The sequence below is a fragment of the Cydia splendana genome, chromosome 21, assembly GCF_910591565.1.
Source record: "Cydia splendana chromosome 21, ilCydSple1.2, whole genome shotgun sequence".
Lineage (NCBI taxonomy): Eukaryota > Metazoa > Arthropoda > Insecta > Lepidoptera > Tortricidae > Cydia > Cydia splendana.
Window position 1 is genome coordinate 7,547,010 of NC_085980.1, and position 18,742 is coordinate 7,565,751.

Sequence of the window (18,742 nt, forward strand, 5' to 3'; positions counted from 1 at the left end):
GTTAGGTTAGAACAACTGCGACCCCACGAAAACAAACTGTTGCCTGAAAAGTGGGTTAGGTTAGGTTAGAACTGGAACCCCACGAAAACGAACTGTTGCCTGAAAAGTGGGTTAGGTTAGGTTAGAACTGCGACCCCACGAAAAAAAAAACTGTTGCCAGAAAAGTGGGTTAGGTTAGGTTAGAACTGCGACCCCACGAAAACAAACTGTTGCCTGAAAAGTGGGTTAGGTTAGGTTAGAACTGCGACCCCACGAAAACAAACTGTTGCCTGAAAAGTGGGTTAGGTTAGGTTAGAACTGCGACCCCACGATAACAAACTGTTGCCAGAAAAGTGGGTTAGGTTAGGTTAGAATTGCGACCCCACGAAAACAAACTGTTGCCAGAAATGAAATTATGAGAAAATAATAGTTGCGAATTGGGAAAAATTTGGCGAATTAATTTCCGCCAAAAAATATTCGGCCTACAACATATATGATTCTTGCAAGTATGCAAAACATTTCTATGCCATAAGATTTTATGCTTGTAGTACTTTATGCTTAATGGCGAATTATGCAAAAACAAATTATTACAAATAAAATTATGCGAAATGAAACAGATACCAGGTCTCGATTCGGACATTAAATTTATGCCAAAAGATACTTCGATCAATAAAAATTATGCGTAGAGTATGTATGCGCAACAATCCAGTACCAAGTGAGTTTATGCTAACAGTATGTTATGCTTAAAGGTATTATGCACAATAGAATTATTACAAAAAAAAATATGCCAAAGATAGGGGAACCATCTAATATATGTATGAGATTGTAAGAAATATGATAAAATTTATCGTATATATAGCATGGTTATCGAATCGTAGGCCAAATTCGGCATGATCCTTTGTTATTATTCTAGAAATATTTTTTTCTTATTTTTTGATCTAGCTGCGATCTGATAATAAAGACGAGTACATTTTATTAGCTAACCTAACCACTTTTATTAGTGTGAACCAGGCACATTCGCCAGACATCCATTTTGATAAATGTTCGCTAGACAGGGAAAAGCCTCGAAACGGCGTGTTGATGGATATGTAACTGCCAACCACACGTCTACGTGGTTCTGTCTTAATTAATCTAGGTTGTTAGAAGTCACGATGTCCATATATACTTTTACCTACACCAATAAAAAGTTACGTACAGTCACCAGCAATAATATGTTACACAACGAAGCCCGCAAAAATATCTGACACGGTCTTATTTGTGGAGCCATAAGAGCGTGTCACATATTTTTGCGGCCTTCGAAGAGTAATATATTATTGCAGGTGACTGTACGATATAAGTTCCGTGGGTCAACATTATTTTCGTTGTCTTGTTTTTTGTCCCCAAAAAATGTGACAGAGTGGAGCTTATTGTATGGGATGACATTGATAGAATAATATCACTAAACTTTTTTTTTGATAAACGACAAAAACTTGTTAATAGAAGCGTGACAGAGTGGTCAGAAACAAGACAACGAAAATAATTTTGACCCCCTTACAAACAGTAATTTATTTGCAATTTATCTAAACCACGAACTACTTCAGTAGTAGTAGAAGTAAGTAATACGTATCTAAGGGCCACTTGCACCATCCCACTAACCCGGGGTTAACCCGTTAAACCGTTAACACATTCAATACCACTAAGTGCTACGGGTTACGCCCGTAGCGCGTAGCCACGGTTTCGTCGTATGTAGCGCGTAGTCGCTACGAACAGTGTACCCGACAGTCGGGTTCTTGGTGTTGAATGTGTTAACCCAGTGTCAAATTATACTAGTAACCATGGTAACTCCAGGTTTAACCGGTTAACCCCGGATTAGTGGAATGGTGCAAGTGGGCCTAAGTGGGAAACTCATTATTGTACAGAATCCAAAACAAATTGCAATTAGAAATGGAAAATTTAGCTTGCAAGATTTGCCCGGAAAATAAATGTAAACATACACACATGCAAACATTGCAAGTTAAATGATAGCTCGTAAACACAACTTTACTGCTTATCTGCGTATACATCATGGAATTGCACAATATACCCTTCAACCCCATAAAACCCCCGTGTTCTTAACATAAAAATAACAACAAACTAGGCAGAAACCCCTAGTTCTCGCCATAAAAGCCTTCAACACACGCACTAACATTTGGCCACAATATAAACCGGCCCAAGTTTAATAGGCCACGTCGTTGCCAACATTGACTCTCAGAATAGGGTGGTATTCTGTCTAATGTGTATTTTGTCTCACATTTTGCTTAATGAGAGAGTAAGCAAGGACATTGGACCAAGATAGTGGCCAGATGGAATACCACCCATAGATATCAGTGCCTATCGGAGCCGTGGGCACTGGGCAGACGAGGTGAAAGCCATAGTTCCTGATAAGAATATAAACGTTGGTGGGTCATTCCGAGGAAATAACAGGGCTTATTATTTAAAATAAAACGCGACTTTATCGCGTGAACTTACTTGTATTATTTTTGTCCTGACGTTTATAATGAGACTTTACGATCATGGTCGCAGGTGGACTCTCATTTTCTTTCAAATAATGAGTCATGATCGTGTTAATTTATACCTATAAATATTAACAGGGTTCTTATTAACACTTAGACTAACTCCGCGAGAATATTCAGGTGTTGTGGTACACATTAAATGAATGGTGAGAATTCATAGTATCAACTTGAAATGAAAGAAGCTAATTTGTTCCTATTTATATCTCAGTAACAAGAAGAAGCTTCTCAAAGCTTGAAGTGGAAATGGGCCGGCCATATTGCAAGATACAGCGATGACAGATGGACATCAACTGCAACAAAATGGGCAGGACCTCATGGCACTAGGGGCAAAGGTCGGCCAAATAACAGGTGGCAGAATGAAATAGTCTCAATTGCGGGCCAAAATTGGATAAATGCGGCAAAAAATAGAGACAAATGGAATTCTTTGGAGGAGGCTTTTACCCGAAGGGGGTCAATATAATATAAGTTACCTACCTAACTTTTGTAATTAATATTAGTTAAGTAATTCAATTATTGTATGATAATATTATTGTTTAATTTCACTTCTGCACGACATTTAAATGTATTAATATTTATCTTATGTTTATGTTTTTTTTTTTAAATTTTCTCAATTGTAACTTATTATTTTTATGGAATAAATAAAGCTTTTTATTATTATTATTCTCTTTATTTATTTCTCATCTTAAGTTAGGTTATTTTATAATATGAATATAAAAGTAAAATATAAAAACACTTACAAAACAATAAAAATTAATATAAACACATTATAAAAAACCAAACCTAGGGTGCCGCCAGCAGCGGGGCAAAGCCCAAGCTACCGGTGGTCAGGGCTGCAGAGAGAGGAACCGGCGGACTATCCGCGCAGTGTCCAAGATCACCGCCTTCTGCATCTGACCCTTGATCCAACCACCTAGCGAGAGTCTCTCAAGGTGTTGGTCGAGACTCTTCGCTATTAGACCGTTTACTGAAACGACTATCGGGACAATGATCGTCGAATCAACATCCCACATGGCGGTTATCTCGTGAGCCAAGTCTAGGTACTTACTGGACTTGTCCTTCTCGGCCTTCACGAGATTCTCATCGTGGGGGATGGTGATGTCAACGAGCACGGCCCGACGTTGCGATCGATCTATTATCACAATATCAGGCTTATTGGCTACAATATTCCTGTCAGTGATGATAGATCGATCCCAATAGAGCGTGGCACGACCATTCTCGAGAACAGGCGCAGGTAAGTACTTGTAGTACGGTACTTCGCGGTCCACAAGGTCATATAGAAGAGCAAGTTGCTGGTGAATAATCCTGGCTACGAGATTATGTCTGTGCAAGTACTCGCCGTTAGCAAGATGAGAGCAACCGGAAATGATATGCCTGAGTGACTGACTCTCCGGGACGGCGGCATGCCCGACAGATGTCGACCGTACCGTCCTTCAGGATATATTTCCGATAGTTGTTCGTCATCATCACTTCGTCCGCAATTGCACAGGCAAAACCCTCGGTTTCTCCGAAGAGGTCCCCGAATCGTAACCAGTTCACCGACGCGAGCAGGTCCACATCGGGTCCCGTGAGGGCCTTGTAGAACCGCCCGTGTAGCACCTTACTCTCCCATGCCGCCTTGCGATCCGCAGTACTTAGTACCACAGGTTTGCGCCAGTTCTCGTTTGCCAAGGAAAGCGGCGTGAGGTTCCTATCTACTGCCACCACATCACGATGCATCCCACACTCGTTGTTAAGGAAATAGTTCCTGAGATTGTACACCTCGTGGTTGTGGAGATCCTTGGCGTTTAGGAAGCCTCGGCCTCCACATTTCCGTGGGATGTACAATCTCATAACTGACGAGCGTGGGTGTAGCATGCGATGTGCGGTGAGCAGTGATCGGACCCTCCGATCCAGGGCGTCCAGCTCGGTCTGAGTCCACCTTAGTATGCCAAAGGAGTATGTGAGTCGGGGCATTACCCAGGCGTTGAAGGCGCGCACTTTGTTGCCTCCTGACAAAAGACTGTTAAGGACTTTTGTGAGCCGACTGAAAAAGCGCTCCTTCACCGACCGTCTAATACCCTCGTCCTCAATACCCAACGACTGTGACATACCAAGGTATTTATAGGTTTCTGATTCAGAGATAGATCTGAAAGACATTGTCTCAGAAAGTTGTAAATTTGTTGAATTTACAACCCTCCCCCGCTGTACATGCATAACCGCACATTTATCGACACCAAACTCCATGTGGATGGCACTACTGAAGACTTCGGTGGTTTTCAGTAGCTCCAACAAGTCTTGGCTATTTGGTGCAAATAATTTGAGGTCATCCATGTACAGAAGGTGAGAAATGACTTCACCCCCTCTACGAAGCCGGCAACCTAGTCCCAAATCCTTCAGCAGGGTGCTGAGGGGATTCAAAGCTAGGCAGAACCACAGGGGACTCAGATTGTCGCCCTGAAAGATTCCTCGCTCAATCCTTATAAAATCCTGCGGGCCAGAGCGGTCATCCCCGCCTCCTGGTTGACGAAGGACTGTGGTCCACTGTCTCATACACGCGCTATCTAGATAACGTTTTGCAATTACATATATTTGAAAGTAATAACTTTCTGTAAGAAACGTAGGGACCAGTACCTAAATATACTTACTATTTGGGGACCAGTCTCCGTATCTCTTGTATTAGAATATCGTGGCGTAGGGGAGACATAGCCGATAGTGTTGACACTTCAATTATCCCCGCAGAGATAAGGTCACGGCGGTCAAGGTTGGATTGAGAATTGTTATTTTTACATACAACTATTCGTGTTGGTTTATAAGCCTTAGCTTAAGCGTTCTAATATTAAATTAAACTCACAGAATAATAGCTACTACTCAGTTTTACAAGGACGCGTAGGTATTTGGATTATAATAACTGGTTATGAATTTGATTTGAATTTGGGATATGAACTCTCAGTGTCAAATTGAGCATTTCTTCAACAAAACACGTCACGTTTGACACTGACAGATCATATCCATAACAAACTCAGATCAAATTCATAACCTAATCTGAATACGGTTCTGCTCAAATTCAGCAGTGAAAACCGGCCAAGTGCGAGTCGGGCTCGCGTTTCAAGGGTTCCGTACATTAATTCCGACTCACGCTTGACTGCACATTTCTAATAGGTTTTCCTGTCATCTATATTTAAGTAAAGAACTATTTTGCATATTTTTTTCAAAATTTTAGAACCAGTAGTTTTGGAGATAAAGGGGGGGGGGGGTCGGACAGACAGACAGACGCACGGAACCCTAAAAGAAATCAGAAGAGTACCCATAGAAAGCTAGCGTTGTGATATGTGCTCATTCGAGTTGGATTCGACGAATGATCTTGAGACAGACAGAGAAAGCATTAACTCTTCCTCAAAACTCTTTGTAGTGTTTAGTTATTTTTATAATATGTATGCTAGTTTTAAGATATTTATGTATGGGCCACTAGTTGCCTGAAATAAAGATTTTCATTCATTCATTTCATTCCAAATTTACCATCCTAAATTATGGCTACCTGGCCCCAATTTCACCACGGTGACAGGTGCGACAATTGTAAAACATCACTGTTGCTGACGTCACAGGTGTCCATGGGCTACGGTTACCGCTTACCATCAGGCGGGCCGTATTCCTGTTTGCCACCATCATTGTATTTTTATTAAAAAAAACTTTATTATATCGGAAAAAAACAGATATTTCTCTTGCTAAGTTTATGACAATTGTCACAAGAAACACTACAATTGTCACGAAATTCCGACATATAACTCATTACCTGTCAAGAATTACCTACAATTCTTCTAAATCTTGACAATTGTCAGAAACTTCGCAAGAGAAATATCTGTTTTTTTCCGATATACATAATAAAGTTTTTTTTAATAATACAATTATGGTGGCAAACAGGAATACGGCCCGCCCGATGGTAAGTGGTAATCGTAGCCCATGGATGCCTGTGACGACAGCAACAGTGATTTTACAATTGTCGCACCTGTCACCGATGTGAAATTGGGGCCTGCTCTATCAAACATCAATATCATTGTACTAAATAATTGTTCCAAAAAACACGCCCAGTTTTCCCAAAAAACACGCCCATCCTTATAAAACGACGCCCTAATATTTCACAAGCAAGGGAAAAAATAATGTTAAAATTACCCATGATTGATGAGCAATATCCCGAGAAAATGCTTTAACACTTCCACGCGTACTTAGTTGTAGTGTTGAGTAAGTTCAGACATTTGTCAACGCAAAGTGACACATTTGAGGGCGAAAAAATGGCGGCACGGCGAGAAAGGGATTAGGAAAGTGTTGACTTAAAACAGGAATTTATAAATAACAGATATATATCTGGAGCGGCCTAGATGCTAACAAATCTCTGAACACGCACTCTAACGCCTTGACAATCTGCCCGATTCGAACTTTAAGATACGTCACTTAATATTCATTCATTCTTTTAAAATTATGGCTTCAGCGGCTATTTCGCCAGTATCAAGGTCGTAGTAGCAGGGTAATACGATTGAAATTGTACGGTTAGTACAAGACAGTGTACGGTGATTTAGCTCTTGTAAAGGGATAGCGGGCTTTACAAGAAACACGTGGACAACCGGCCGTTGACTCCAAAATGATGGTTAAACGTGCTTCAAGATTAATTCTCCATTCACTGCACACTACCACATTAGTTTACTGTAACAAATTACAAACGATATGGATTAGATGTGTCAGTGTCAAAAGTGACGTTTGTGATACTGACCCATACAACCATTTCCAGTCGCCGTTACGACGCGGTGTTGACACATCTTGTGTCGACACCGTCTGTTTCGGTCACAATTCCAGTCGCAGAGTCGTCGCCGTGTCGACACAGTTACCAGAAATGGGGAAGGGTCGACACATGACACAAAGTGACATAAAGTGTGGTCGCCGTGTGCACACATTGTTTCGAGTTTGCGACTACTTTATGCCAAAATCATTCGTTCATTCGTTCAATATGTTCCTGTCAAATGGAAACTGTCAGATGGAAAAATACTTAAATAAAAATAAGTGACATTAATAAGCCATCTCTTAAACGGATTACAAGACGTAATTATATATTGTTTGCATTTATATTACAATAGGACTTAAATTATTATGGGGAATTAAACAGCTCGAGTGATTTGATAAACTAACTGTAATATAATCAACGCGCCACCACATTGTTTTAGTTTAGCCGGAAATGAAATTGTTTACTTCTCAGTGCCTGTGTCATAACTATATTATTTGAAGCATTTTTAGTACTTCGATGCGTATACTAATATACTTAAATAACAGAAATAACGCTTTACATACTACGAAACTTGTTAATTATGATGTATAAATATGGTTTAAGGCTGAGAAATATTGCAGTCACAAAGTAGTTGCAATGTTTCGACTTTGTGTCGACTCTGTGTTGACACATGACACGCGCTGTCAAAAGTAATAACAAAGTTACTGGTATGTTACTGGATTTGCAAAATGGCTACTTGTGTTGATTTGTTTTCAGATATTCTCAAAGTGTAAAAATGCCGTGGTCAGAGATGGGCATTAATCGATTAACTGTTTATTCGACTAATTAATGGAATAAAAAAAAGTTAATTCTCAAATTTTAATCGCGATTAGTTTAGTCGACCTAACATAGATTGAAATTGAATTACTTAATCTGAATATTAATCGAATAAATTATCGATTAAATCTCGATTGAAAGTTGACAGGGGGCCATTTTTGTACGTAAAAATAATAGAAATGTCTTGCATGCAGATGGTAGCAAAACACTTTGTCATAAAAGTCGAGATGGGTGTTGTCTGCGCCGCTGCTTACAACGTCATCAGACGACCGCGGGGGGAGGAACCCCCGCCACCAGCCGCCGGCGCGCCCGCTACTCATCCTATTTGCCTCAGGTCGCCGGACCGAGCACACGCGGCCGCGACCCATATTTTCCATACAATTTTTATACTTTGTAATACCTAGCTATTAAAGGCTAAGTCCTATATTAAATCTTCGTTCTTCATTTATTAACCTTATGTGCGCTCGCACATAATTTGGCGCCCCCGGGTGGGCACGGACATCAAAACGCCAAGCCGAAACGTAACCCGCGCCGCGACGCCCGCGACACGCCACGACTCGCCCACGTGTCGCCGACCTGACTGCGGACTTCCAGCCAAGAATCTTCCTCCGTAACCGCCCGAAGCTCGTCAATCGCGCCAACAACCACAGCGGTCAAGAATACGACGGGAACCTGGACGAGTTAGCAACTACTTTAGAAGAAATTCGTGCGCCGGAGACGTGGCGTCTACATACAAAGGTCGGCCGGACGGTGGACACTGCGCCGCACGCTTGGATCATCATTACAAGGAGAGTGCCGTGAGCTTACCCATCTTTTCCTTCTTTTATTCCCCTCAATTTGAGCATATAAAGGCGATAGCACTTCATCATAACGTGTGTGAACTTAGTACATCTTTCTTGCATCATTTATGACCATATTATCCATCTTCTTTGATTATTGCATCGTAATTTAATCCTATAAACTATAAACGCATCTTATCAATTGTTATTTTGCATAAAAACGCTACTTTGCTTCTTAAGCTGTTTGCACCGCCACATGTGCTTAATGGCAGCTCTTCTTTGAAAAGTAGCTACATCGTGATTAATCTGTACTTTCTTACAGCATCTTACAATTTAAATAGCGATTTATTGCATCCTACGTAGTCATCTGCTTGTCCATTTATTTATTTTTGCGCAAATATTTTCCTTAAACGTCTTATCCAAGATACCTATTTTCTACCTGCCAATTCTACGCCGTCTTCTAGCATACTTTTTCACGCGCCTTCAATTATAAAGCATAAAATCAAGCCTATTACGTCTTATTTTTCATTCATTTAATTGCACAAAGCCCTGCTTCGCACTTCGCTTCATGCTTACGCTCGCATAGCCAATATTTTCTTCATACGCATTTCAGTGATTCCGTGCCCCGGGAACGAACCCGCGTCGAGCCGGCCCTGAGGTGCATCACACCAGCGCGTGCGCGATCGGCGCAGTGCTCCGCCGCCACCTAGTCGGCCGCATTCCAGAGCGCGATAACAATAAGGAGCGTAAGCCGTTTTTTGCAATTTTAGTTATCTTACATTTTAACGGTGATTTATTCAACTTGTTTACTTATTTTATTGCCGCAATAAGTTTCTTCATTGATTGCATATTTTTATTGTTTGACGTCTATAACTACATTTAAACATGGCGAATCATACAACTAAACCTGTTTCACCACTGTCCCTTACGATACCACAGTTAACGACGGAATCCTTAGATGTTCTCAAGGTCAAACGGAGTTCCGTAAAGGGACAGATAACCAAATTCACGCGGTTTTTGGATAATTTTGATAGGGAAGCCACATTAAGTTCTGTTCAAATCAATGAATTAACTTTAAAGTTGAATAAATTCCTAGAACTTAGCAACAGATTTGAGGTCATGCAAACTCGTATAGAGGTCCTGAATGAAGGCAACCTTGCGGATGAACTTGCCGAAAGGGACAGTATTGAGGAAAGTCTTCATCTTGCCATCGCCACAGCCCAATCTATCATTGAGGTATGTAAACCTAGGGAGACTTTTCATGATGCCGACCAAGATTCATCTTCAAATTCGCATTCCAATTCACACCGGTGTCATGATCACGACTCTTTAGGTTTTAAATTGCCGTTAATTCAAATACATAAATTCGATGGAACCTTCTTTAAATGGCTTGAATTCCGCGATACCTACGAGTCTCTTATTCATAAAAATGACCGAATCAAGGCAATACATAAGTTTCATTATTTGACATCATACCTTGAAGGTGAAGCAGCGCGCGTCATTTCGAATTTAGAAGTATCAGCTGACAATTATTCTGAAGCATGGGACCTTTTGTGCGATCGTTATAATAATAATCGTCAACTTATAACTAATCATCTTAACTCTTTATTTAGCATTGAACCTTTGCAGCGCGAATCAGATAAGGCACTTAGGTATCTTAGTGACCATGTGACCAAAAATTTGCGGGCGTTAAAGACGCTCGGACAGCCTACCGATCAGTGGGACACTATCATCATACATATGGTTACAACGAAGTTGGACCAAGCTACTCGTACAAAATGGGAAGAACATCGTAATAATTTAGTCGAACTACCCTCTTTAGATGAATTTAAAAAATTCTTAAAATCTCGAGCTGACGTTTTGGAATCTTTGTATAGGTCCAAAAGGGATAAACAAGTTAAGCCTCAATTTAAATCAGAAATGCCTCAAAGCAAATCCTTTGCCATTTCAGCTACCGAAAAGACACCGCGGCCGTGCGTCGTGTGCCAGGGGAAGCATCGCATCTTCGATTGCAAGGTCTTCAGCAGTCTGACGACCGACGAGAAATGGGCCCAGGCTGCAAAGCTCAAGCTCTGCTTCAACTGCTTGCGCCCGGACCACGACACGGCGCGCTGTCGACTGGGAGGATGTCGCGTATGTAAGAGGCGTCATAACACATCACTACACAAACACACCACTGACACACTCACATCACCAGCTTCTGTTAGCCCTTCTGGCGACAACAATGGTGGTGCTGAGAGCTCTCCCTCTTCTTCTTGGACTGTCATGTCAGCAGTATCCTCGTCTGCGGTTTTGCTAAGTACTGCAATAATAGATATTGTTAATCCGCGGACGAATAAGGTAGAAACAGTGAGGGCAATGGTTGACAGTGGTAGTATGATCTGTATGATCACTAATGACTTAAAACAGCGTCTTCAGCTGACTTCTCATCGTTCCAATGAAAACATCACGGGCGTCATGGACACCCCTATTAACATCATTCCAGAACGCTGCTCTGCCCTTATAAAATCAAGGCAGAGTACATTCGTTAGCGAGCTCGAATTTGTAGTAGTTCCTCGTGTAACTCAACTTCTTCCTGAGAACCTCATGTCTGTAAAGCATCTTAATATACCATCATCAATTAAATTAGCAGACCCGACATTTAATCAGCCTTCGCAAATTGACGTCTTATTGGGCGCTGAAGTTTTCTGGGACATCATCGGTACAGAAAAGCGCCGTCTAGGGAACAAACTTCCCATTCTTTACAACTCCGAGTTTGGATGGTTAATTGGTGGCCGCATGCCAACTAAGGGCAAGACTGTAAATAAAACGATTTCGTGCAATTTCGTGGCCAGCCAGAACGATACTGACCTAGACTCACAACTTCAAAAATTCTGGGAGTACGAAGACTTTCCCAAGCATCATGAAGCTAAACCTATTTTAACCGAAAGTGAATCGCACTTTGTTGAGAACACAACACGTTTAGAAAATGGCAAATTTTGTGTTAGGTTGCCCCTTATTGACACTCCCGATTGTCTGGGCGACTCTTACTTCTTCGCAAAAAAGCGCTTTCTTAGCTTAGAAAAACGTCTTAATCAAAACCCGGAGCATAAGAAAATGTACTCTGATTTCTTGCAAGAGTACCGCGATCTTGGGCATCTTTCTGACGCTATCGTAGAAAGGCCTCACACCTCATTCTTTGTGCCCCACCACTCTGTTTTAAAGAGCTCTAGTGAATCTACCAAATTGCGCGTAGTCTATGACGCGTCCATGCGCACGAAGTCAGGTTACTCTATAAATGACCTACAAATGGTGGGGCCAAATATACAAGATTCCTTGTTCAACATTTTATTGAGATTTCGTCACTATAGGTACGTTTTGTCAGGTGATATTGAAAAGCAATACAGACAAATCGTTATGAACGAGCTAGATCGCGACCTTCAGTTGATTCTTTGGCGTGAAAATGAATCTCTTCCTATTAAAACGCTTAGACTTAATACTGTAACCTATGGTTTCTCTAGTGCCAGTTTTTTGGCAGCCAGATGCTTGTGGCAGCTCGGTGAGGAGTCAGCTGATACATCTACTAAAATGGTAATCCAAAACGACTTCTATTGCGATGATTTACTTACCGGAGCTGATGAAGAATCTGACCTACTTAATATTAAACAAGCCGTATCTAATTCGCTGGCTCTAGGTTGCTTTAACTTACGAAAATATAGGTCGAATTCTCAGCTTCTGATTAAGTCTGAGTTAGGAAATACAAATAATGATAATCTCGTACTAAGTCAATCACTTCATACTTTAGGATTGTTATGGAGTCCTACGCAAGACACACTTCATTTTAATATTGACGACAATAGTTCCTTATTTGACAAAGTGACTAAACGGTCTATTTTGTCCACGACATTTAAGATATTTGACCCTTTGGGCCTGTTGACCTTGTGCACTGTCAAACCCAAAATTCTCTTACAGAAACTTTGGTCTCTTAAATTAGACTGGGACACTCCAGTGCCGCCTGAAATTCAGCGCGCCTGGGCACACTTCATAGATAACATAAAATACCTAAAGCTTCTTACTGTGCCCAGGAACATATTTGATAACAGTGACTCACCTTCATTTATTGAACTTCATTCCTTCTCTGACGCCTCGCAGGCTGCGTATGGCGCTTGTATATATGTCAAAGCCACTTTTCCTTCGGGCAAACAAACTGTAAATTTGCTTTGCTCTAAATCACGCGTGAGTCCGACACGTTCTGCGACTATTCCGAGATTAGAACTTGCTGCGGCGCTTCTTGCCAGTCGCCTTGCTTCGACGGTAAGCAAAGCGTTTCGCAAGCCTATAGCACGCTGTACTTACTGGTCCGATTCCAGTGTAGTATTAGCATGGATTAATACATGCCCCTCAAAATTAAAAACGTACGTCGCAAACCGTGTCGCAGCTATTCAAGAGCTCACCGAGAGCTCGGCGTGGCGCCATGTCCCCACAGCTCAGAATCCTGCCGATCTTGCATCTCGCGGGATCGACCCTCAGCATGTACAGTCTCAACAGTTGTGGTGGCATGGCCCGTCCTATCTTCTAGAGCCCGAGGAAAATTGGCCAGTTCTTAATACTAACCATATGGCCCATTCTTTACCTGAACTTAAAACAACAAGCTCTTCATTTCTGACCAACGTAGTAGAACACAAAGAGGATGCTCTCATAGATTTCCATAAATACTCACAATTAAGTAAACTTAAAAGAGTTATTGCCTATGTATTACGCTTCATCAATATTAAATGTAAAAAACAATGTACAAGGGGCCCGCTAAGTGCAATAGAACTTGAAAAGGCTTTATCTGTTTTGGTGAAGTTGTCACAACAACAATCATTCTCTGTAGATTTACCCGCACTTGTAAATAACAAAAAACTAAGCCCTAAATCACGTCTCATGTCATTAGCTCCATTTGTTGACTCTCAGGGGATCCTGAGAGTAGGGGGCAGGCTAGGTAAATCTAGATATGACTTTTCGGTAAAACATCCCATACTTCTTTGTTCTAAACACACACTCACAAAACTAATCTTCACTTATGAACACAAACGCCTCTTGCATGCGGGACCTCAACTCATGTTGGCATCCGTGCGTGAGCAGTTCTGGCCCATTGGGGGTAGGGACTTAGCACGACGCACGGCTCACAAATGTGTCATTTGCATTCGGCAATATGGCCGAACAATGACCAATATAATGGGCAATTTGCCATCACAACGAGTCACGCCCGGCTTCCCATTTTCTACTGTAGCTGTCGATTTTGCAGGTCCATTTTTGATCACTGATCGGCGAGGCCGTGGCTGTAAGATAACAAAATGTTATCTATGTCTCTTCATCTGTCTTAGATTTAAATGTGTACATTTGGAGGCAGTGAGTGAACTTTCTAAGGACGCCTTCATATTGTCCCTGCGCCGCTTCATTTCGCGTAGGGGCAAGCCAAAAGAAATATACTGTGACAACGGCAAAAACTTTGTTGCCGCTGCCAAAGAAATTACTGCCTTTTTCAAACAACATTCTGGCCCTATTTTAGAGTTTGCAGGTGATCACAATATTGAATTTAAATTTTCCCCGGCTTACGCTCCTAATTTCAATGGCTATGTAGAGGCTGGCATTAAATCAGCAAAATTTCATATTAAGCGCATTTTAGGGAACACGCACCTCACCTTTGAGGAACTTTCGAGTTTATTTGCTCAAATTGAGGCTGTCCTTAACAGTCGTCCTCTCTGCCCCCTTTCCTCATCTCCCAATGACTACGCAGCGCTCACACCCGGGCACTTTCTCCTTGGCAGGCCACTGACGTCGCTTCCGGCCCCGGACCTGACAGAAGCCAACACTCGCAACCTGGACCGCTTCAATCGGCTGGAGCAGATAAGGCAGCACTTTTGGAAGCGCTGGCAGTCCGAGTACGTCATGGAGCTGCAGCAACGTTCCAAATGGAAAACGCGAGCCAGGGATTTGCAGCAGGGAGACCTAGTACTAATAAAAGACGAGAATCAACCCCCACTGCTATGGCGTTTGGGCAGAGTGGTGAAGCTTCATACAGGCTCAGACGGAGTACCACGGGTTGCAGATATTGACACCGTGCGGGGAGTTGTCAGACGGGCTCTGAACCGCATATGTCTTTTACATGATTCTTGAAAGCAGGGCTTTCAAGGGCCCCCAGCATGTCTGCGCCGCTGCTTACAACGTCATCAGACGACCGCGGGGGGAGGAACCCCCGCCACCAGCCGCCGGCGCGCCCGCTACTCATCCTATTTGCCTCAGGTCGCCGGACCGAGCACACGCGGCCGCGACCCATATTTTCCATACAATTTTTATACTTTGTAATACCTAGCTATTAAAGGCTAAGTCCTATATTAAATCTTCGTTCTTCATTTATTAACCTTATGTGCGCTCGCACAGGTGTCGATATATAGGTTTTAGGGAGTGCCGATTTCGAAAATAATGACCATTTTGGAATCCGAAATGGCGGCCATGCACTGTGTCATAAAAGTCGTCATGGATGTCGTTTTATACGTTTTAGGGGGCCCCAATTTTGAAAATGATGACCATTTTGGAATCCAAAATGGCGGCCGTGCACTATGCCATAAAAGTCGTCATGGGTGTCGTTTTATAGGTTTTAGGGGGCGCAGATTTCGAAAATGATGACCATTTTGGAATCCAAAATGGCGGTCATGCACTAGGTCATAAAAGTTGTCATGGGTGTCGTTTTATAGGTTTTAGGGGGCCCTGATTTCGAAAATGATGACCATTTTGGAATCCAAAATGGCGGCCATGCAGTATGTCATAAAAGTCGTCATGGCTGGCGTTTTATAGGTTTTAGGGAGCGCAGATTTCGAAAATAATAACTATTTTGGAATCCAAGATGGCCGCCATGCACTATGTTAAAAGTCGTCATGGATGTCGTTTTATTGGTCATGGTCATCAATTTCGAAATCTGCACACCTGTTTCAAATAAGGTATCGGTAGATGCATCCTAGTAAGTCAACAACATCTATATCTACTATCGAAATGTACTTTTGATAGTACTTATGTAGTAAGTAGTACGAAATGTAATCTGAAAGGAATTAAGTAATATATATTCCTGTACCTAATGAAGAATCGACATTGATTTCTATTACTAGTAATTGTAGTATTCGAAAAATTGATACCTGATTCCTCAAATGGAATTGTACTTAGTAATTCGGTATTGTTAGATTACAAAGTAATCTAGGAATCGGTAATCAGATTACAAAGTAATTTCAAGTAATCGTGGAATCAGGAATCAATTACGAAATGCCCATCTCAGACTAAGTAGCACTGCATTCAATTGATCTGTTTGGCGAACCGCGAGTTCACAGTTCGGGGCGAACTACTATATGTATAGGTTTTAGGGTGTGCAGAATTCGAAAATGATGACCATTTTGGAAACCAAGATGTCTACCGTACACTTTGTCATAAAAGTCGTCATGGATCTCAATTTATAGGTATTAGGGAGTGGAGAATTCGAAAATTATGACCGTTTTAGAATCTAAGATGTCTGCCGTGCACGTTGGTCATGGTCATCATTTTCGAATTCTACTCTTCCTAACACCTATAAATCAACATCCATGACGGCTTATATGACAAAGTGCACGGCAGACATCTTGGAATCCAAAATGGTCATCATTTTCGAATTCTGCACTCCCTAAAACCTATAAAACGATATCCATGACGACTTTTATGACAAAGTGCACGGCAGTTATCTTGGATTCCAAACTGGTCATCATTTTCGAAATCGGCACTTCCTAAAACCTATAAAACGATATTCATGACGACTTTTATGACAAAATACGTAGCCGCCATCTTGGATTATAAAATGATCATCGTTTTCGAATTCTGCACTCCCTAAAACCTATAAATCGACATCCGTGACGACAAAAGTTATCTTTATTTTCAGATCTAACAAATTGCTACAGAATACAAAGGACAAAAAAGAAGCGAGGAGGTAATGAAACAAGCAAAAATACAGATGATTCCTCGACGCAATTGGGTGATTCTTAAATTGTGTCCATATTTTTTTGTCATTAAAGTTTTTATTTTTCACATATTACTCTCACAAGTTCCGTGACATTTCGACCTTGTAATTTTTTAAGTAAATGTTTTTGTTTATCTATGAGGATCTCACTAGAATAATATAATCAAGGTATGTTTATATTTGATGATTGAAATAGTAACGCAAAAAAAAATATTTTTGTCTTATATTCCTGCCGAAGACTTTTATTTTACCTTTTCCTTCTACACAAGTTTGGCCAAGTAATAAGAATTTAGGGCTCTCAATTTTATTTTGACTTCTACAACAGTAAAGCTACGAGGCCATGTTTGGTATCGTTTTCGTATAAATTCGCAGTACCAAATTTAGTTAAGGTATCACATTGACACCATTCCGAAGTAAAAACATATAAACTTATTAAAATACTTTCTTTTAAACTCCTCTTCACGCTTAAACTGCTGAACAGTTTTAATTTAAATTTGGTATATTTTGAGTCCCGAGACAGGACATAATAAGTTATCTCAAAAATCATCCTTTAAAGGTGTGAAATGAGGTGTAGGGGGGAATTCAGAATTGACTTCTTGAAGTTAATACTGTTTAAGTTTAGGTTTGAAGTCATGTTTTTTTATCATTTTTAACTAAATCAAAGATGTAGACCATCTCAAATTTCATATAAATCGGTTCAGCGGTTATTGATTTCCCGTACAAATTTCCACGCCACTTTTCACACCTTCAAAAGATGATTTTGGTTATAAGATCTATCCTATGTCCTGTTCCGGGACGCAAACTATTTCTATACCAAATTTCAACGAAATCGGTTCAGCGGTTAAGCGTCAAGAGGAGTTTCAAAAAAACCGGCCAAGTGCGAGTCGGACTCGCGTATTAAGGGTTCCGTACATTAAGTCCGACTCGCGCTTGACTGCATTTCTAATAGGTTTTCCTGTCATCTATAGGTAAAGAACTATTTTGTGTATTCAGACGGACATACATACAGACGCACGAGTGATCCTATAAGGGTTCCGTTTTTTTCTTTTGAGGTACGGAACCCTAAAAAGATTTTTTTTTATTTTGTGGAATGGTGTCAATGTGATACCTTAAATGGATTCAGCACCCCAGATTTATACGAAAACGATACCAAACACGGCCTAGCACCTTCACTGATATAGATATATCAAGATAAAATTGAGAGCCCTAAATAAACTTTCAAGAGCGGATATCTCAAAAACTATTCAACATATCGAAAAAATTGACGGAATAAACTTGGAACAAATTAAATTAACTTTCATTTTGTATAAGTGGCCATGTCGCTGAGATGCATAGTTTCCGAGATATAATCGAAAAACCGGAAAATGGGACCTTCAAAGCCCCCTCTCTCCCCCCCGCTCAAGGGCTACGGCCGGGGACTTTTGATATGTTCACCTCCTAACTTGTCAAACCGAGTTACGGAGTCAAAAATTGTGTTCCGAGTATTTCCCTCTACAACTTTTGGAGCATTCGTTGCCTGACCTATGTAGCTTATTGCATTTATTTAAAAACTTTTCTGTAAAAGGTTGACGGGTGTTGGGTGTTTATATGGTTTCGGTCGATTATTATCATTTGCATTGCCCATGATGACTTACTAGAATTACGAGCACACGAGACACTAATAGTAGTTTGACAAACCTTGGTTTTCAAGAGGTATTTTATATTGACATTTGCTGTCAGATTTAGTCGCAAACCGCACGCAAAGTGCACACAAATGTGTCGACACCTTGTTACGGAAAAGTGTAGACACGGCGACGACACTTTGTTTCGAAACAATTCTAGACACATTGTGTGGACTCTGTTACGACACATCTGACATTTAGTTACCACTTTGTGATTCTGCGACTGG

General features: G+C 41.1%; 1 protein-coding gene across 1 annotated transcript; it reads left to right on the top strand.

Annotated features, from left to right (window-relative positions):
• Positions 1 to 11,231: 11,231 nt before the first annotated feature.
• Positions 11,232 to 15,219, top strand: LOC134801299 (uncharacterized). Its single transcript, XM_063773838.1, has one exon. The coding sequence runs from the start codon at positions 11,232 to 11,234 to the stop codon at positions 14,994 to 14,996; it is 3,765 nt and encodes a 1,254-aa protein (XP_063629908.1). The 3' UTR covers positions 14,997 to 15,219.
• The last annotated feature ends 3,523 nt before the right edge of the window (positions 15,220 to 18,742 follow it).